The sequence below is a fragment of the Trichinella spiralis genome (genome assembly GCF_000181795.1).
Source record: "Trichinella spiralis strain ISS 195 chromosome Unknown Scfld2, whole genome shotgun sequence".
Taxonomy (NCBI): domain Eukaryota; kingdom Metazoa; phylum Nematoda; class Enoplea; order Trichinellida; family Trichinellidae; genus Trichinella; species Trichinella spiralis.
In genome coordinates, this window is record NW_003526941.1 from 4,301,310 (window position 1) to 4,322,245 (window position 20,936).

At 34.4% G+C, this 20,936-nt stretch overlaps 8 protein-coding genes across 8 annotated transcripts; 4 read left to right on the top strand and 4 right to left on the bottom strand.

Moving 5' to 3' along the window:
• Positions 1-109: 109 nt before the first annotated feature.
• Positions 110-1,761, bottom strand: Tsp_03451a (conserved hypothetical protein; the record flags this gene model as incomplete). Its single annotated transcript, XM_003379752.1, has 10 exons — positions 1,745-1,761; positions 1,501-1,558; positions 1,117-1,218; positions 951-1,022; positions 854-909; positions 758-811; positions 586-736; positions 480-509; positions 287-345; positions 110-150 (listed from the first exon to the last, which is right to left on the bottom strand). Coding segments are annotated over exons 1-10 (640 nt in total), but the record flags the coding sequence as incomplete, so codon positions are not given.
• Positions 1,762-3,973: 2,212 nt separating this feature from the next.
• Tsp_03452 (conserved hypothetical protein) lies at positions 3,974-4,410 on the top strand. The gene is made up of 2 exons (XM_003379753.1): positions 3,974-4,197; positions 4,284-4,410. Exons 1-2 carry the CDS (start codon positions 3,974-3,976, stop codon positions 4,408-4,410), a joined length of 351 nt encoding a protein of 116 aa, XP_003379801.1.
• Positions 4,411-5,879: 1,469 nt separating this feature from the next.
• Tsp_03453 (hypothetical protein) lies at positions 5,880-7,087 on the bottom strand. The gene is made up of 6 exons (XM_003379754.1): positions 7,076-7,087; positions 6,852-6,978; positions 6,578-6,616; positions 6,377-6,465; positions 6,082-6,250; positions 5,880-5,905 (listed from the first exon to the last, which is right to left on the bottom strand). Exons 1-6 carry the CDS (start codon positions 7,085-7,087, stop codon positions 5,880-5,882), a joined length of 462 nt encoding a protein of 153 aa, XP_003379802.1.
• A 343-nt stretch (positions 7,088-7,430) lies between these two features.
• On the bottom strand, positions 7,431-8,934 carry Tsp_03454 (conserved hypothetical protein). Its single transcript, XM_003379755.1, is given in 6 exon segments — positions 7,431-7,456; positions 7,695-7,775; positions 8,166-8,304; positions 8,328-8,639; positions 8,655-8,706; positions 8,909-8,934. The coding sequence occupies 6 exon segments, from the start codon at positions 8,932-8,934 to the stop codon at positions 7,431-7,433; spliced, it is 636 nt and encodes a 211-aa protein (XP_003379803.1).
• Positions 8,935-11,219: 2,285 nt separating this feature from the next.
• Tsp_03455 (hypothetical protein) lies at positions 11,220-12,325 on the top strand. Its single transcript, XM_003379756.1, has 2 exons — positions 11,220-11,394; positions 11,475-12,325. The coding sequence occupies exons 1-2, from the start codon at positions 11,220-11,222 to the stop codon at positions 12,323-12,325; spliced, it is 1,026 nt and encodes a 341-aa protein (XP_003379804.1).
• A 1,252-nt stretch (positions 12,326-13,577) lies between these two features.
• Tsp_03456 (conserved hypothetical protein) lies at positions 13,578-14,673 on the top strand. The gene is made up of 2 exons (XM_003379757.1): positions 13,578-13,758; positions 13,832-14,673. Exons 1-2 carry the CDS (start codon positions 13,578-13,580, stop codon positions 14,671-14,673), a joined length of 1,023 nt encoding a protein of 340 aa, XP_003379805.1.
• A 757-nt stretch (positions 14,674-15,430) lies between these two features.
• Positions 15,431-16,189, top strand: Tsp_03457 (toll-interacting protein). The gene has a single exon (XM_003379758.1). It carries the CDS (start codon positions 15,431-15,433, stop codon positions 16,187-16,189), a length of 759 nt encoding a protein of 252 aa, XP_003379806.1.
• Positions 16,190-16,499: 310 nt separating this feature from the next.
• Tsp_03458 (conserved hypothetical protein) lies at positions 16,500-20,856 on the bottom strand. The gene is made up of 18 exons (XM_003379759.1): positions 20,787-20,856; positions 20,644-20,733; positions 20,412-20,534; positions 19,618-20,298; positions 19,212-19,532; positions 19,081-19,149; positions 18,904-19,020; positions 18,739-18,834; positions 18,605-18,664; positions 18,479-18,562; positions 18,376-18,408; positions 18,245-18,320; positions 18,021-18,168; positions 17,733-17,920; positions 17,560-17,671; positions 17,400-17,491; positions 17,320-17,373; positions 16,500-17,136 (listed from the first exon to the last, which is right to left on the bottom strand). Exons 1-18 carry the CDS (start codon positions 20,854-20,856, stop codon positions 16,500-16,502), a joined length of 3,051 nt encoding a protein of 1,016 aa, XP_003379807.1.
• Between the last annotated feature and the right edge of the window lie 80 nt (positions 20,857-20,936).

Genomic DNA, 20,936 nt, shown 5'->3' on the forward strand with positions numbered 1-20,936 from the left:
ACTTACCTTTACGCTATCCACTTACTTTGACGCTACTTACCTGCATTACACATTACACTTACCTCTACGCTGTGAAACCGTTACTCCACTTACCTCAACACCACCTTACCTGTATGCAAATTACTATCTTGCATTTCTATAAATGCAGATCTAAAATTAAAATTCACTTGAATTACCAATACAAGGACAAAAATGATTCTGAAATCAAGAACTGAAAATCAGTCGACTGACTTGAAAAATGAAAATAAAAACAAATGATAATGTATGTTATGTATGATGGATATACAAGGATAAACACAATGTAATGTGTATGTAGGATCTTTGTAGGATATACAAGATACAAATCTGTAAAATATACAATATTAGTTGTAATATACAGTTGATATGAAAAACACTATAAAAAGTAATTGAAGACGAATAACAGTTCACTTCACTGTTTTTTAAGTTTACAAAATTTGAAAAAAAATGGAACTACTTACCTTATTCGATGGGGCAATCACGATGCGGCTCTCATATTCACGCACTTAAACATTAAAGCTTACTTAATTCTTCCTTACCCTATGTGACAAGGACAAACATCGAAACCATAGGAAACGCAATTTGAGTGGCATCGGCTGCGACTAAACGGAAGAGCCAGTTTGCCAAGCGACATACTGGTTGTATTGATTTAACGTATTTGATTACTGTCACAAATTCTTTCTTACTATTTGTGATAAGCAAAGGCACACTGGGACGGCTAGAAAACGCCATTATTTACAAGTGAACACTGGTTGGCATCAGGACAGGCCTCATGAGACGACATAATCCACAGCTATTATAAACAAAAACTACTTACTAATTTTTGTCATATCACATTGGAAGCGCACTGACAATACGTTGTAAGGATGTATATGAACGCTGCTCGACTGACTCAGAGAAATCTGCTACAATTACAATCAATTCCTTCTTACTCTTATGATAAGTGAAACCACAGTACAACAACCGGGAAGCGTCACTGCACCAACTTCAACTAACTCAGAGCGCTATAAGAAGAAATATCGTATTCCATTAACGTCAATGTAATGCTGTCGTGGATAAAATGTATACAATGCAATCAGGAGCAAATTCAATACTTACGGATGTTTGTGATGCCACATTTTGAACGAAGTGATGTGAACATGACTTATCACGGTGCTCAGAACAAATAAAACTCCATAAAAGCTCAGCTGATGACGTAATCTGTAATTAAAGATTTTACCAAATTCTACATATATCTAATACGCCCGTCGTCTTGCTGTCTAATTAAACAAATTCAATACTTACTGTTTTTTGTCATATGTTTTTTGAACGCTATGTCAGCAACTCCAACAACCACTGTTCAACAACTTTTACCTGTCTTTACTGATAATAGATTGCATTTGGGTATTTTCAAAATGTAGCAAGGCAAATGTAATTTTCAATTCTTAATAGAATTGAATCAAGGGCACCAAATTTATGATATCATATACATGATAATTTAACATTAGTGCTGCAGAAAGAATCAAAGCAATGTGGCGCTAATGGCACTGTAACCTTCAACCTAAATTTAACAGAAAAATTCAAGTAAAAAGCAAGGCATATTCATCATGATGCATAGTTACCATATTCACTTAGTTTTCAGAATTTGGTTGTTTCATATTCATTGATATGAATATAAAATAATGTAAATTCTAAAAGTGAATTATATTAATGCAATCATCTATAAATAAAAAACGGAAATAGATACTTCTTCGTCTTCAGCATCTGATGTATCTAAAAGTTAGCAATAATAACACTAGAAAGACTCCCGCCAGTTTCCATTCACCATATATGTAAAGTAACATGCATAGCATACCACCACCAAAATATCAAATCCAACTTACCAGTTATTCATGGATGGTGTTGAAGAGCGGAATTATAGTTGACCACGTGCTAGATTGATAGCATTGCAGTGAACTGCATAACCTAATAAAATCGATGTGCTTAGTCAATTGTATAATAAGTAAATTATGCAAATGGCTATTTACTTTGCCTCAGGAAGAACAACCCAATTTTCCATCAGTAATAGCGCACTAAAATAAACATTATGAGCAACATTATGAAACGAGACGATGAAATTTATTACGTTTTTATTTACACACTTCCTATTACTACGTAATATTGCATTGTTATGCAAATTTATTCCCTAAAATTACCTAAAACGAAAACTTATTAACATGAAGCATCGCAAATTACTAAAAATAAACGGAAATGCTATCACTGCGTATTTATGCATGTTGTGTAATTTAGTTGCTTGAAAGTACAAGGTGATTCAATAATTTATATTTTATCAATACTTTTCTTCTAATCAAAATTATATGGATAATTTTAAATAGCTCCCACTGAAAATAGTTGCAAAAATAAAATACTTTTTCAGATTTATGGAAAATTAAACATTTGTCATGAAATTTTGTAATATGCAGTTTATCTCAGTACAGAAGTCAACAAGTGCGCAGCGTAGACATAATGATGGTAAGCGGCTGCTCCAGTGGCTATGCCGCTTGACAGCGCATCTCCACTTTCGTTTGCGCCTTATGATGATTTATGGCAAGACTGCAAACTTGGTTGAGCACTGCATCCGCGCGCTTCATACAATGTGAGAAAAACCCTAATCGCAGAAATTCAGTAACTGAGCGATTTGCAATGAATTCAAGAAACTTATGCGGGTGACAATTCTGTATTGTATTTTATGAAAAGAATAAAACAAAAGAATCACGAGTAGCCTGGATGTGGTCACATTGCTAGTCGATAACAATTATGAGAAATGAGATTGATATGAGATGAAAACAGCTAAGTGCTGTTCATTCAGCTCGAAATAGGGGGTGGGCAACATTTTCAGTTGAATGCGATCTCTGTTCAGCTTAGTATTATTACGAGCTCAATAATGGGAATCATTAGACGGGAACGCAGGGCAGAAAAAGGAAAGAAAAAGCAGTTGAAGGACGTTAGAGATAGAAGTTGTCAGAATGTGAATCGTTTCCGCTCACTTAATCTTCAAGCACAACAATCAAGCGTTCTCATTCACTGATCAATACTGACAACATTAATGGAAACAAAGTAAATTTCGCAATGACAAAAAAATAGGGGGATCTATATAAGTCAGTGCTATTGGCAGTACCGTGGCATCATAGGATTTTTCAGCAGTCATTTAAAAGATGAGATGAAGGGAACAATTTCAGGCCATTCTGACAGTTTCAAGAATGGTTGTTCAAAGAGGTCTGCAGCTAACAGCAGCTTTCCTATGTCATGTTAAAATAATGCTGGGCATAAATTGGTCACTGTCAAGCATTTAGAAGAGCAATTACAGTATCCCGGTGACAGACATTTCTATTAAACAGTTGGTCAAACATGTTACCTCACCAGTAAACATCACAGAGGGCATTAAAGATAATATGCAAGTCGTTCAACGGCTATGGCAACAGTATTTTCGAAATGCATTTGTAAGGACTGTTGAGAATTATAGCTGCACATATATCACTACTACTATATCTTACGGTTTCAGATTGGCGTATCTCTAATGTAGTAGTGAATATTAGTTGCACATTGTTGCAGAAAAAAAATAAGCTTCGATTAAAACAATTAACTTTAACAATTACGAAAGGTTTTAAAAGTAGGCATGTTTAGTTCAGTGTGGCAGGAGAAGGAAACAAAGTATAAAAAAACAAAAAATATGCTAAAATTCATACCTGCCAGGAGCTCTGTCATTGATGAGGTGTAACGCAGACTTTTACCGATATCGAATACTGCATTCATTTCGTCAGCTATCGAACAAACTGAGTAGTTGCTGATTTTTGTCTGAAATGGAACGCTTTTTGAACGCCTGGATGGAAACCTCAACTACTTGAGTGCAGAATTCATTGCGAATCCGCACTTCACCGATGGTTGGACGTTATCTATTTATACAATAAAGAATATTTAATTCATTCGTACTGCTACGATGAAAAAGATCAGAAGGAGAACAGTTGGAATTCTTGACTTTCACAAGGGAAACATCGACAAGGAGATGATTAAACCAAAAAGAAGGATTAAATCAAAGAAAGAAAATCAAAGAATGGAATTTAGAAATTATGATGCACTGTTATTCGTCTTCAATTATTTTCTTACAATATGGCTGTTTCTTATAAGTATCATTACAATTGCTATTGTCAGTACAAATAAAATGTACGAAAAGAATAAACTGAGAAGTAATATTGGTGCACTACTTACAAGTATATAAACAGGATATCGTTCATCTTAACTCTTTCCAGATATTGCACTGTATTAGATATGGTTGTACATTTAAAAAGCCATATTTACAATGTAATATTCAAATTTAAAATTTATGAAAATCCAACACAACCAATATGTGATATCAGTTACATGATGCCAAAATGAAGATTAAAGTGATGCGATGCTGATGGTGGTGCTATCCTACACGGAAAAAAACATAATTACAAACAAACAGGAGTGAAAAATTATTATGACGCATATTTACCTCATTCACTTAGCTTTCACAATCTGGTTGTTTCATATTCATTGATATGAATATAAAATAATGTCAATTCTGAAAGTAAATTATATCTCAAAATAAAAAACAAAGAATTTCTTCGTCTTCACTATCTGATGTACCTGAAAGTTAGCAATAACAAAACTATAAAGAGACCCGTCAGTTTCCATTCACCATATAAGTAAAGTAACATGCATAGCATACCACCACCAAAATATCAAATCCAACTTACCAGTTATTCATGGATGGTGTAGAAGAGCAGAATTATAGTTGACGACCTGCCAGACTGAGAGCATAGCAATGAACTGAATAACCTAATGTAATCGAAGTTCTCTGATTCGATGTATAATACTAAGTAAATTATGCAAATGACTATTTACTTTGCCTCCGGAAGAACAACCTAATTTTCCATCACTAATAGCGCAGTAGAATAAATATCATGAACAGCGTTATTAAACAAGACGATGAAATTTATTACGTTTTTACTTATACACTTCATACTAATACGTATTACTGCATTATTACGTAATCGTGCACTATTACGTAATAGAACAATATTATGCAAATTTCTTTTACTAAAATAAACTGAAACAAACTTTTAATAATCTGAAGCATTGCAAATTACTAAAAATACAATAATTTATATTTTGTAAATGACTTTCTACAAATCAAAATTATATGGATAATAAAAAAATCGCTTCTACTGAAAACAGTTTCAAAAATGAAATACGTTTTCAGATTTATAGTAATGTAAACAGCTTTAAGACGGGAAAAGAGTAGGGAGGGAACAGCAAAGAAGGAAGGAGGGAGAGGTAGCAGGGTGGTGGAGGTAAAAGTTGTCAGAATGTGATTCGCTTTCCTTCACTAACTTTTCATGCATAATTATCAGGCGTTGTTTCATTTGTCAATACTGACAACATTTATGGAAATAGACCCTTTCTCTCAATGATAAAAAACAAGTGCATCTATATAAGTTAGTGTTATTGGCAAGACAGCGACATCGAACTATCTTTCAGGAGTCAGTTTTGAGGATGAGGGGAACAATTTCAGGCCATTCTGACAGTTTCAAGAGTGGTAGCTAAAAGTGCTCTGTAGCAAAGAGCAGCTTTCCTATGTCTTACTGAAATAATGCTGGGCACAAATTGGCCAGTGTCAAGCATTTAGGAGGCAATTGCTATAGTGATAATAGCATATAGAGCAATTGCAATAGGTCAACTATGTTACCTCACCAACAAACATCATGCAGGGCATTAAAGATAATATGCGAGTCGCTCAACGGCTATGGCAACAGTATTTTCCAAATGCATTTGTAAGGACTGTTGGGAATTAAAGATGTATATACATCACTACTACTATATCACACGGTTTCAGATTGGCGTGTCTCTAATGTAATAGTGAATATTAGTTGCACATTGTTACAGAAAAAATGAATAAGCTTCGATTAAAATAAATTAAACTTTAAGAACTACGAAAGATTTTAAAAGCGAGTATGTTTAGTTCAGTGTAGCAGGAGAAGGAAAGAAAGTATGAAAAAACAAAAAATATGCAAAAATTCATACCTGTCAGCAGCTCTGTCATTGATGAGCTATAAAGAAAACGCAGAGCTGTTAATTTGCCAATTGATGTTCGTGGTTTCATCATATTTTTAGTCTGACAATCACAACGTATTTGTTGAGGTGAAGCACCAAAATAACCAAATAATGCAATGCAGTAAGTAATTAGACCGCCCTTCAGCAGCGAACATTTATATTATAGTGCAATTCTCTCAATAAACAGAAATTTATATAAGGAAAATTACTTCCGGATTTGAATGGCGCAAAGTGCACGTAGCAGAATGCCATCAGCAGTGTTCACCTTCACATTAGCATGAACATACTCTGCTGACCTAGAAATGCATGTATGCTTTGAAAACGTGAGGTAATGTAATGGGCTAACAACAAAGACTATAATAATTGCTCAACAGTAACAAAATCCTGAATACGTTACAGATGAAAGTCATTATCCATGTCAAATTATATTATAATGTATGACTTAATTCAAATAAGCACAAAAAACTGTTACGCAAATGAAGCTGAGCAGTAACGTTAATCGTACCTAAATTAAACAACAATCAACTATTAGTTTAGGATCGCTGCCTACGCATGCAATAATAGTCAGCACGATAATTATACTTTGCAATGAATACCATTTTCAACAGAGTTAACTTATTAATTTCAAAGAACCGATTGCTTAGTTATCATTTAGCAGTTACATATTCAATATCTATTTCTAGCATTATTACAATGTCAATGAATAAAAAAACTCTAACTTACAAAAATAGTCAACTTACCATCATTTGGAGATACATTTTTTGAAGAGTTGCACAACGTGATTGACCATACTGAATATAAATCATGTTGCTTGTCAGGTTTCCTTTGAAATCGTCTTTTATTCTGTTGTTGCACGACAACATCCGCCTACAAATATTCCAAAATTATCTTCACAACAAAATTTAGAATTCATGAATTGATGTAAATTCAAATCATACACAACATGATCATCGATGAGTTATACTTTACGATTCATATTTGATTTTCTTTTCGTAAATGCAAATTTGCATGAAGATTGTATTAAACATGTAGTACACCTACATTTTGTTATGCTCAGAAATAAAGCTCTGCGACAAACAACAAGATATGAGATCAAATCGAACAAACAACAAGATATGAGATAGAACTTTACAATATTAACAATAATATTACTCTGTACATCTAGACACCATTGCATAGCCCAAATAAAGTAAACTAAATAGTTATTATTTGAGTTTGAAAGCAAAAGTTTGGTCAACTTATTTCATCACTGTTAGGCGCATCTCAATAGCATGCAAATTTTCCTGCGTTCATTGCCTTACCGTTTCTCTGCTTAGCAACTATTGCTCATCACAAGCGACGGTTTCTAATATATGAAAAAACTTCATTTGATATTCTTGTTTTTCAGAAATTAAATGATATCTAGTAACGGGGAATAACTTAATTGTTATTATTGTGAAATTGTATCATGTATGTTGCTTTTAGTGTCATTTTAGATTAATAGTCGTGAAAATTTTTGTTTGCCTAACGAAACGAAATGCAGGCACAGAAAGACTTGTTTACCAGAAAATGCATGCAAATTTTTGTTCTACTGCAATTCATACGTTTACTTGGCTTCAGATTCAATGGTTGTTGATGTACAATTGGTACGGAGAGTGCTTTGGTGCGGAATTGGAAAACTGAATCTATTAATAAGATAATAAATAAATTAAATGACGACCCTGCAAAATGTATGTTAATTTAAAACGTTTTTCTTCAATTGTTATAGAAAATATATGATAACTTAAAATGATCAAAGAGTAGTGCATGTACAAAATGAGCCGTAATTCATTTTTAATGCAAATTAAGTAAAATTACATAATTTGAAACAACAGATTCACACGCAGTAAATGTTTTATTATTGACAAATAAGTGGAAAGAACAAACAAGCAAACAATCGTGAATTGCAGACATTAATTGTAAAAACACGAAAAGTATGCAAATTAAACATAGTCCATAAAAATGTACAGTAATACTGAGTGTAATATATGACAGCAATATCGTCACACATCAGGCACAGAGGTAATGGTGACAACTTTCAGACATATAGCATCCACGTCCATCATCGTGGTTTGTTCCTACGACTTTGGCGGTTGAGAGTGTAGTATCCGCCACGAAGCAAAATCTCAACTGAAATGCTGGACTGCAGGCACAGGGGCTTCTATGCAGAGGAACCTGAAGCCAAATGATAATCATACCCTGACGTTCACAGAGCTGCACATTGACGGATACACAGCGATGCACAATAAAATAAACAGTTGTGTAATGGAGAAAACAAGTGGCTGCGGAGTAATGGTCGCGGTGCACGATAAAACTGAATTGCTGCGCCGTAGGAAATAACCCGGTGTGCAGTAGCTGGCGTTGTGCATTATGCAAAAATTTTTTGCAATGCAAATGATAAGCTGCTGCGGAGTAATGTCGCGGTGCACGATAAAATTGAAGTGTTGCGCCATAGAAAATAACCTGCTACTGAGTAATAGGCGTGGGATATAGTATGCAAAATTGATGCACTACAAAAATTTTACCATAGAATTTACTGTGGAATTCAATAAATATACAGCTTCTTCATAATAGGAGCTGAAAATTGACTAAGAATGACTAAGAACAATAAGAAAAAAATCTGTAAAAATAAATCGCATCAGACGAACAGAGAACATCGGATGAAAATGTTGAAACAGAAGTTCTACTAATAAAAGTTCAACCGATTATTATTAATTGCAATCGATGGGAACAAGCAATATTGCACATCCTCACCATTTCAAGGAAACAATGAAAATACCTCCTTTCGCCTAATGATGAGTACATGTATCATCATTGAACGCTGTTTTGATGTTATTTTAAAAGATTCGTTTAAGCAAGCAAAATATACAAATAAAGCATGACAAAAGTTTTGTCAATTATTCTATAAACTGATATCTTTTCAAGATGACGGTGAAAAATGAAGTTTTCAGAAATTTATTAAAATAATCTATTAATAATAGATATTTAAAATGCTCTTTTATCCTGCTTTAATTGAAAATAGAATCCTTTAACAGAGAAATCAACTGCTTTCATTTAGGTGTATCAATTAATTAATAGTGAAGTAGTATTTTCAATAAAATTTCATTTTCCAATTACAACATAAATAGAACTGACGTTGAAAATTAATGTATTTTAAATGATGAGAATGGAATCGGAAATTTCAATTTTCATGTCAGCACAAAAGACCATGTAGAATGCATGTCAAAAGACTGAGCAAAGAAACTGATCACTGCTACAGTACCTCGATAATTTCAAAAATTCTGCAAATGTGAATAATTAGATTCTTTTAATAATAGTCATATTATACACAACGATATGCATTTCATTATGATATATTCCTTTTAGTGACAAAGAATTATATAAGATTGGTTGAAGAAGAGAAATTTCTTCGACTTTTTCCCATGTAAAATTCACATTAACAGTTAGTTTTAAGTTTTCATGCTAAAAAAACAGAACACGATAATCAAAACTTTTTCGAGCGATTAAAAAATTACTTTATTAAAATTAGTTTGCATCGATTAGTTGGCAGATTTAAATTTCTACATATTAGAAATGCATGCTTGTTGGGTTCAGGTTCAAACAGATGTCAGTTAATGGTTGATGATATTGTTAGAGTTAGTAGAAAAATGTTCGTCGATAAAGAATACAAAAGTTCTGGGATGCGAAACTTTAGTGCTTGTATAGCAAGGGAAAATGTGAAAAATGGAAACCAGTGCACCGAATGTTCTCCGAATAAGCTCAATCTTCATATTCAAGCAACTTAAACATGAGACAAATGTTAAATGAGATTCTCTATCTATTCGAGTAAATTGAAAATAATCACCTGCAGCATTTCTAATTGTATTGATTAAGCATATTAGTTGAATTTTGAAAATTTACTTCGAAATGTATTATTAATTTTTAAAGCGTTGAACAATGAATGAATGAATGAACAACTTCGCATGTCATCATATTGGATCTCATCAGCGCTAATTTAAATAGGTTATTTTAAATTTTAAAAAATAATAACACTTTTTAGAAAGTGAAGTAAAGAAAGCAGATTTTGAAAACAAAATTTAAAAAATACAAACCGAAATATTTCTTCTCACCTTAAAACATTTTCCGTTTTAATTATTATCATTTTCATATTATGATATTTCATTTATACAATTTTCTTCACAATTATTTTTTTTATAATTTAATATAAATTACACTTCCGTAAGATTTCGTAAGTGTGAAGAAAAATTGAAAAAAAATCATAACAAGCAACCAATTAGCAACTGGCATAAGAAGCAGCAAAACGTCTGTAGTCAATTTTTCACGTTTCGGCAAAATTACTGTCCACAGCGTATACTGTTCGAACTTTATTTCTGTATTTTTAATGATTGAATTTAAATATGCTGTTATTGCGTTGATTACAATTTCCAATCTTCCACTAAAATGCTCGATTTTATAAAATAAAATCCATATCTCTTACCCACTACTACCGCATGCCAAGCAAATTTCCTCTGTTCATTTGTTGTAATGATTTTAAAAAAATAAGAGTAAAATTAATGTTTCGCTTATTATAATGGTGCAGATAATGCAGATGCACACAAAATTAATAAGAGATATTTTCTAGAAAAAGGTTTTAAAAAAGAAGATTATGTATCAGCGAGGACAGGAAAATTAAAAGCATATATATGTTAACAGCGTTATTTTTCAGACAATTAAAAAAATGGATTTCCGGAATAGAAAGAAATATAATGGAAAAAGCATTTTCTTCTTGTGAAAAATTATTACTTTTTAAATTTTCACATCAATTCCTCCCTCCTACATTTTCTTCTACTTCCACGCTTTATTTATTGAACAAAAGAAAGAATAAAATAATGGTGAGCATGATTTTTATTTAATATTCAGCAAATCTCAGTATACTGAATGAAAAATATTTTTAAAAAATATTATTATTATTATATTAAAATTTAAGAAAAAAAAACACTATGCAACATTTGAAACATTTCCATTAGAGAAAATTAGAATGCATGGAAAATTTAACGCTGCAAAATAATGGAAATTTTTTTTCATAGATTGAGAACAATGATGAAGCATACATGGCAACCGCAGCAGCAGCAGCAGATGAAAATATTGCCGTCGACGGTTATGAATACATGCTATCAGCTATACCATTCGTTATTGCGAGTATTTTCATTTGCGTCGTAAGTGGACTTTCTTTGATAGCATTGAAAAGTTGCAAAAATAAACGTAAACAAGAAAATTTCATATCAGGTAAATAAATTTGAATTATTAGAATTAAATATTCAAAAAAAACAAGAAAGAAATAAAACCGCAAACGATGGTCTGTTCAGGTTTAGCGACCAGTTGCCTGATGCTGGGAGTGGGCCATTGCATCATGTGGACAAGAAAAATTGTAATGAAACACAAAAGTACAACCGCAATACCCAGACGACAGTGCATGCTTGAAAGTGCGCATCATTTTTTCAATAAAATAGGCGAATATTCTTCGGCCGGATTTATTCTACTATTGTCGATCGATCGTTGTATAGCCATACTGTTTCCAGCCCTGTATCAACAGTTCACTGCGAACAATTCCCGCCAACTTGTAATTATCAATTTCGCATTTTCAACTTTGATCTATTTGATTACACTGCTAATGCCAATTTACCTGTCCGATATTGATGAATTAATTTCTGCCCACTGCATCTATTCGGAAATATTCACACCCAGAAGTAGAAAGTTGAATTCCATTTTAATACTGTGCATGAACTACGCTTCGGTTTTGCTGTTCGTTGTAGCAGCATCTGCAATGTGGTGCATTGAACGAAGACAGCAAGTTCAAAATACTATTTGTCGTCAATTGCAATGGAAACTTGAAAAACGACTAATAAACGTTGTATTCATTTTATTATTGTCCACAATTGTGACCAACGTTCTACCGATGACCATTACACGCGTTGAATCGTGGAATTTTAAAAGTTTAAAAGATACAATTGAATATTTGTTTCCAATTTTGATTTCTTTGGAAATTGCAATCTATTCTATTGTAAATAAGAGAATACGAATGTCCGTATTGCAGTTGTTCAACGGTGAAATGAGACGTATCACAACGGTTAGAAAAGTTTTCACAAGATCCAATGCACCACCACCACCACCACCCGCTGATGCAACCGTAGCAACTGTTGATCACCAAGTTGCGTAAAGTATCAAATATATTTTAAAGAAAAAAACCTTAAATTTATTCCCAAATACCTTTCCACCAAGTTGTGTAGCATATGCAAAAATTTTGCTTCAATAAACAAATGTTATCCAAATCTGTGTGAGAATTGGAAATTTTTTCAGAAAAAATAATAAATCCATAAACAACAAAAAATGTTCGTATTAATCAGAAATAATTTCAAAATTTAAAAGCAACACAAAAAGATCAATACAAATTGACAAAACAACAAATGTTACTTAGTGGAAAATGATTTTTTTGTTCTCTACTTTGGAAACTTTCCAATAAATAGAACAAGTAAAAATAAGTGTAATTTAGAAACTTTGAATATAATTTTTATATTTCATTCAATTGAAAAATTCAATTTGCGACCATTAGTTATTAAAAAATAAAAAAAAAGTAAAGAAGTAAAAAAAAATTCGACCATCTTCTTTCTACTGATTTCATCTGCTTAATGATGATGATGATGATGATGATGGAAAATTTTGATTGAAAATTAAACAATTAAAGAAAAATTAAATTCACTTGAAAAGAAAAACATATAAATCGAACACTGCTACAGACACATTCGTAATATGATTTACCGATTTACATATCGCAATATTTTTCCATTAAAATTGACATATTTATTCCATACGTTACTAGTCAAACCAATATCATTGTCAATTATTTTCTTATTTTATCTTTCCATTATAATCATCCGTATATTTCATCGTTTCACGTAAATCTATAGCAAAGTTTTCAATTAAATAAATATTATTATTCGACAGATTTCATTTACCACTAATTATTCTGTTACATTCGTCGTCAATTTCGTCAAACTCACAAAATGAATACGATCAAAGAATCATCATCGACGACAACTGTTGTTGCACTTTCTCGATTCAAATAATGGAATATAATCAAATAATTTTTTTAAAAAAATTATGAACAAAAGTAAGTGATTAGTTCACGTTTTTATAATAAAATAATACTAATAAATGGATCTCTGTTCTATTGTTTCTCCAATGTATAAAACAAATCACGAGATAGAGAGAGAGAAAAAAAAAGAAAATTTTTTTCTCTTATACTGAACAATAATTATTATTTATTATATTTACTTTGAATTAAAATGTCGAAGATTGTTGTATAATCAAGTTACAATTGTTCTAATCCAATAAACCGTGTATTATTCAATTTTATTCCATCTTTCAATAGTGGCAGATTGTTACTGATCGAATACTACACATTTCTTCAGATGACTTCCAGTGAATTACAACTCACCTGGCTGAGCACCCAGAGCATTGCCGAAGAATATGTCAAACAATCAAATTTACCTTTTCTAATAACTGGTAGTTTCATTTGCATACTGAGCTTATTGTCACTGATTGCATTTAAAATGTGCAAAATTAGAACAAAACAAGATTATTATTTGTTAGGTATTTATGCATTTTGGTATTTCAATTTCAAAGTAAAAATATCCACTGGTAACAACAATTGTGAATTTTTAAGGATTAACAATTGGTTGCCTGCTTTTGGGAACTGGCCACTGCATCATGTGCATCAGAAGGCATGCGGTGCTCGCACAAAACTGGCACCCTGTAACTCGTCGACAGTGTATTCTTGAAAGTGCACATCATTTTTTCACAAAAATCGGTGAATATTCTTGTGCTGGATTCATATTCATTTTATCTTCCGATCGTTGCATCGCTCTGACAGTACCTAATTTATACAAACAATTCAATACTAAAATGGCCAAATATTTAGTATCGGTAAATTTCATCCTATCCACATTCTTATACATTGTTGTAGTGTCGATGTCGTTGTTCATTTACGATTGCGATGAACTTATTTCCAATTATTGCTTTTATTCAGAAATATTCACTCCTCTGGTGTACAAGCTGAATGCAATTATGATACTGTGCATTTATTATCTTTCAGCGTTTCTTTACATTATAGCTTTAATCGGCATGCGCTATTGGCAAAAACATGTTCAACACAACAGCATTCGTCAACTTCAACTTAAACGAGAAAAAAAAATTATGAAAAATATGCTCATCTTTCTCGTATCCACAGTCGTCACTGGCATCTTGCCGATGACAATAATGAGCATCAATGCATGGAATTTGAAAAGTCTCAGTGACTTTTCCACATACTTTTGGATATTGAATCCAGTATCGTTATCATTAGAACTGTTGGCATATTCTGTTAGCAACAAGAAACTTCGAACATTGCTGTTTCAGTTGTGCATTCGTAAATTAAGTGCTGTCAAATTATTCAGAAAAACATTTCTGAAACATTACAATTCCACTACTGTTACTACAATAGCAACAAATATACCACCGCATACATGAAAAATAATTTAACTCATTTGAAAAATGTTTCACATCACCAAAGAATCATCGCCCAGTGAAGCATTTCTTCCGCACAAATATCTCATTTATATCAAATTTACAGAATGAAATAAAATTGCATTTCATTATGAAATTTTTTTCTGAAATTTCTAATCTAATCTTAATCTAATCAAATTCAAAGCGCTTGAATTAATTCAAATCAAAATTAAACTCTTACCTTCTTTTTTCCCATAAAAAAGCATTTGATTGCACCTTTTCACGTCGTCATAACAACACCACGGAATGCAGCGATTTAGTTTTAATTGGAAAAATCATTCTACCGTACCAACTAATTAAAATTAGGATGCAACAGCAACGAAAACTCATTTTTGAAAATATGAAAAATATGACAGAAAACATAATCAATAAATAAACCAATTCCGAAAAAGTCATTCTATTCCATTTATAGCATGAATTTGTCGTAAATTGGCAGACATGTAAATAATATTAAAAAGTATAAAATTATATTTGGTAAAATTAATAATGGAAAAATTTGATTTCGACAAAATTTGTTCTCTGTGCTCGTTCAATGAAAACGTTCTCGTCGTCAACAGTGCCGTACAAAAGATCCCTATTGAAAATTGATCTTTCGCCCAACATTACTGTAATTTTACAATACACTACAGTATGCTGTTGAAAATTTCACTGGAATAAATAAGAATAATTGAATTGAAATTTGCCAAATTTGTCACTGAATTTGTGAAGAGAAAAAAAAATCATGACTTCGAACCGACGCAGCCGTGTTCAAGTGGGCCAGTTGTCCGATGATTTCTTGCGATTGCAAGTATCGCCGTCGGTGAACGTGACGCAGAATCAAGCGGATGGAAATTCGGCTGCTGGTGCTGGTGATACAAACGTGACTTTGTACAGCACATTCGTACCGCCTCGAACGAGAGGTCGTCTCGTGATTACAATATTGGAGGCGAACTTGACGAAAAATTACGGTCTGGTCCGAATGGACCCCTACTGTCGCCTTCGCGTTGGCAGCGGCCTGTTCGAAACGCCGACAGATCCCGGCGGCGGGAAGACGCCAAAGTGGAATCGCAGTATACAGTGCTATTTGCCGGACGGTTTGGATTCGATTTATTTGGAAATTTTCGACGAACGGGCGTTTTCGTTCGACGAGCGCATCGCCTGGGCTCACATCCTGCTTCCGAAGGCGATTTTCGACGGCCAGGCAGTGAACGAATGGTTCCCATTGTCCGGCAATCAAGGTGACGGCAAAGAGGGTGTGATCAATTTGTTGATTTCTTTGGAGCCGATTCAAATGATTTCACAACAACAGCCAGTTCTGTTGGTTCCAGTTATCAGCAGTTCTGCTTTTCCAACGCCGCCTCGCTTTACACAGGCTGACGTCAAAGAATTGCACGACATGTTTCCCAACGTGGACGAGGAAATTATTGTCAGCATTCTGGAATCGAAAAACGGCAACAAAGAGGCGACCATCAACGATCTGCTTGATTTGAACAGTGAATGACGAATTAGTGATTTGATCATCGATCAGTTTTATTATAGTTTTTTTCTTTTCTTTTTTTCTCAGCTTGATGTAAAAAAAATTAGCAAATTTGTTCGAATAAAATCATTTGCCGTCGATTTATAATTTCATCGTTCATTGCTTTGTTGTTTTGCAGATTGCGTTGTGTCGCATAATAATTATTTTTCGTCCAATTTTACAAAACTAATTATTAATTTTGCCTTACATTTTTATATTTTCTACCAATCTCTATTAGTAGTAGGCTAGGATGACGACGACCAACGTTAGCAGCAGTGGTAAATATTCCATCATTCTACCGACGTACAACGAAAGAGAAAATTTGCCAATTTGTGTTTGGCTTTTGGACAAATACTTGAGCAAGTCGAACGTCGATTATGAAATTGTCGTCGTGGACGACAACAGTCCAGACGGAACGCAACAGATCGTGAAACAGTTGCAAGAGATCTACGGCAACGACCGTATCCGTTTGAAAGCACGAAAAGCCAAACTGGGTCTTGGAACCGCCTACGCCAGCGGTCTGGACGAAGCTGTGGGCGAATTCGTCGTTCTGATGGATGCGGATTTGTCCCACCATCCCAAGTATATTGTCGATTTCATCGACAAGCAAAAACAGGCCGACTACGACATTGTACTGGGCAGTCGAATGCTGGCCGGCGGGGGAGTGGCCGGTTGGAATCTGAAACGCAAAGTGGTAAGCCGTGGGGCGAATTTGCTGGCCGACATGATGTTGCAATTGCACGTCACCGACGTCACCGGAAGTTATCGACTGTATCGACGAAATGTGTTGAAAACGTTGATCAGCCAAAGCGTCTCCAAAGGGTACGTGTTTCAGGTGGAAATGCTCGCCCGAGCCAGGGCAGCCGGCTTCACCATTGCAGAAGTACCAATCGTGTTTGTCGACCGCTTCTACGGTCAGTCGAAACTGGCAACTTGTGAAATAATTGGTTTTCTCAAAAGTCTACTGTACCTCTTTTTCTACGGATGTTGATGTGTGTGTGTGTGTGTGTGTGTGTTGCCCAGAAAGAATGAATGATCATAATTATATATAATATTTCTTTTTCAAAAATTAATCTCAATTATTTTTATTCAAAATAAAAAAAATGAAAAGATACTCTCGCTGCTGATTGCTGAAGATATTCATATTTTTCTTATCGTTGATGGCGACGCTGTAACAGCTTTGCAAGAATTCAACTTGTCCACTTTCTTTTTAATTTCCGTAGTCTGCTTGTCAATCCACTGCAGCATGCCCAACTGCTTGTACATGATTTCCGCAATGTGCAACGTCTGCAAATGCAAATTCAATCACCGATTATTTTCCACATTAATAATCATCATGAAAACAAAAGATCAACCTGATTCAAACCGATGTGCTGCTGACTCGCAGTTCTCACACGTTTCGATACTTGACTCATGTCTTGCTCCATTTGCTTCAACTGGGCATCCAATTGTGCATGTAAACGAAGCCTGAAAATGGAAAAATTTAAATAAATAATAAAAAAAAACAAAAATCAAACTCGTCAGTTACATTTGTTCACGCTGATGATCCGCCTGATTGGTGGAAGATTTCAAATCGTCATCTTTGACAAAATCCTTTTCCAAAACGCTTATAATTTGATCCAATTCATTCTGCTGTTGATTGATAAAATCCAAATCATATTCAATACTTTTCTGTTGGGTTTCGATCAATTTGAAATCTTCGCTCAACTTGGCAATCTGTGAATTGAATTTCAAGTTGAAAATGCAATAAAATATTTTAAACAACAACTGTTTTTTTTCGATTGATATCTATTCGAACAATTCCAACATTATTCACCCTATCACCGTTGTTCATCAAAAGCCGATCCCATGCGTTGACTCGAGTTGCCACGTCGAAAAATTGCTGCTTCTGCTCTTCCATATCATAAGTCCACTTGTTGATCAAATCTTCCAGTGATTTATAATTCAATTCTTTTATAGCCTGACTGAAGATTAAAAAAAAACACAACAAAGCCCTCTCAAAATTATGAATATGAAAATTCAACAAATAACTCCTCCTACACTTCTTTCGCAGGTGCAATTGTAGTGGTCAATGTTGCCGTGGTTGTAATTGTTTTATCAAGTGAAGTCGCGTCAGCTAATAAATTTTTTTTTCAATGTAAATGAAAATAACTGAAAAACACAAAACTCACTTGCTGATGCTGTTGTTGTTGTTGTTGTTTTAGCTAAAAAAATATAACAAGATATTCTGTTGTTGAGCACAAAAAAAGCAAATTCATGCTCGGATAGATTTACCAAAAATGTCGGTTGCAGTCAACGAAGAAGCGGTCGTCGCAGTGGTGACCGTAGATGAAGCAGAAGTAGCAGTCGGAAACAGCACTAAGCGAAAAGAAAAAATAGAAAGAAGATAGTAAAATCAACCGTAAATTGGGCATTTGCGCATCTCACCTGATGTCGGGGCAACGATAGTTGGAAGCAGTGCTGAAATGAATGCATTTTTTTTAAAAAAATTAAATCGAAACTTGGAAAAAGCTTGCTGTACAAAGTCAACATACTTGCTGATGTGCTGCTGCTGACAAATGCAGATGATGTCGTTGTAGTTGTCAATGCGGGTTCCGTCGTTGGAGCCGAAAAAGCTTTGGTAGTTGTGGCTGATAAAATAAATATATAGTTGTCACAAATTAAAAATTTTCATAAATAAATAAATAAATATTTTTTACTGAGAAACGAAAAAACCGGAGCCGACGTGACTGCAGCAGTAGAAGTAGTGACGACAGTTGCAGCAGCAGTGGTGGTGGTCGTGGTGCAGATTGCAGTAGTAGAAGATGATGTAGTTGCTATAAAAATAAAACAACAATACAATGTTAATAATATAGAATGACAAAATTTTCCATTACAAGCAATGCTGGTAGCAAGTCCTGCGAACAAATTTTGCGTTGCTGATAAAGATCCACTGCCACTGGTCGCTAAAAATGAAATTACTCGTCACATTATAATTATCACAGATAGTGGAATAAAAATTGAATACTTCCAAAAAGGGATGACAGCTGAGGTGTAGTAGTAGCAGTAGTAGTGGAAATGGAAGAAAAAAGGTTTTCCGTGATCCCAGGCAAAGAAGCCGTAGTAGCAGCAACGGTCACTTTGGGCGTCAAGCCGAAAGACGGTTTCGGCAGTGAATTTGCCGCCGATGGAACCGGAGTAGAAGCGAACAAAGGTGGTGTATTTGTGATTGTCAGAGGTTTGCTTGCAGATGCCGGTGGAGCGAAGTTGAACAGCGAAGGAGTACTGGATGCCGGTGTAGAGAAACTTCCAAACGTCGGTGCTTTTCCAACGGCGGGTGTGCTATTTGCTAAAAATGGAATCAATTGAAAAACCATCGCCGAGCATTATTTATTCAAATAACATTAGCAGTATTAGAATATAAATTGACAAACTTTTATTCATCATTCCAGAGAAAGCATTTGCGAACAAATTCACAGATCCAGCAGCATCAGCAGCAGCAGTAGTGGTAGTAGTGGTAGTAGCAGTAGTAGTAGTAGTAGCAGTAGCAGTTGTTGTTGTTGGTGCAGCAGTACTGGTAGCGACTGTTGTTTGTGTCGTTGCTGCAAAAGGAGAAGCATTTGGAACACTGGCCGCGGCAGCAGTGGGTGCATTTCCAAAAAGCGAACCAACAGCAGCCGTGTTACTAGTGTTGGAAAACAAATTTGGTACAGACAACGCTGTCGTACCAAATATGCCTGTGCCGGGGGTGGTCGTAGCCGTAGTTGTTGGGAACAGGGAAGAAGCCGGCTTGGTTGAAAGCTGATTTTGCTGCCCTTGTTGAGCAATTCCAAAAAATGCCGAACCTGTTGACGATGCATTTCCGAAGATGTTACTGGACAATGTGGAAGCAGTTCCGAATATGTTGGTCGAAGTGGACGTGCCCGTCTGCGAACTCTGCGGAAAAAGAACCGGCGGTGCAGTGACACCACTGCTTGTAACAGCGGTGCTGCCGAACAGATTTGTCGAACCGAAAAGATTCGTCGCTGCCGTAGTGCTTGGGAATGCAGTGGATGTGGCCGGCTTTTGACCAAAAATTGATGATGCCTCAGATGACGACGAAGTGGTGTTCAATTCTTGAAACGTAATTCAAAAAAAAATAAAAATCAATTTCATCAATCACACACAGCTTATTTTGAAAATATGAAAATATATATATATATATATATATATATATAGTTTTTTTTACTAAAAGTAAATGCTCCGACGGAAGGCAAGCTGCCCGCAGCAGCCGAAGAAGCAATCGGCTGACCAAACAAGACAGGAGGAGCTGCGCTGGTTGCAGAAGATGCACCAAAAGTTGAAAATGCCCCTAAATTATTTTTTGAAAAAAGCAATGTTTAATTTCAAAATTTTTTTCCCAACAATGGCATACTTTATATATTCTTCTCAATTTGAAATTATTAATGAAAATTAATTACCTGCAACTGACGAAGGCTGCGTTACAAATGCAGATAAATTGCCAAACAGTCCACTAGCTGGAGCGGTCTTGTTTGGCGCTGCTGCTGTTGCTGAAATACAACGATAATTATAATTGTGATTAATAAATAAAAAATTATCATACTCCCAAACAAGGGCGCTGCTGAAGTGGTTGCAGCAGCAGTAGTAGTAGTAGGTGGTTTAAAGGAAAACATTGTTACCGCTTTCTTCTTCGAAAGGAAAACTTCACAATATACAAAAAAGATGATAACTTCAAAACAAATAATAATAATAA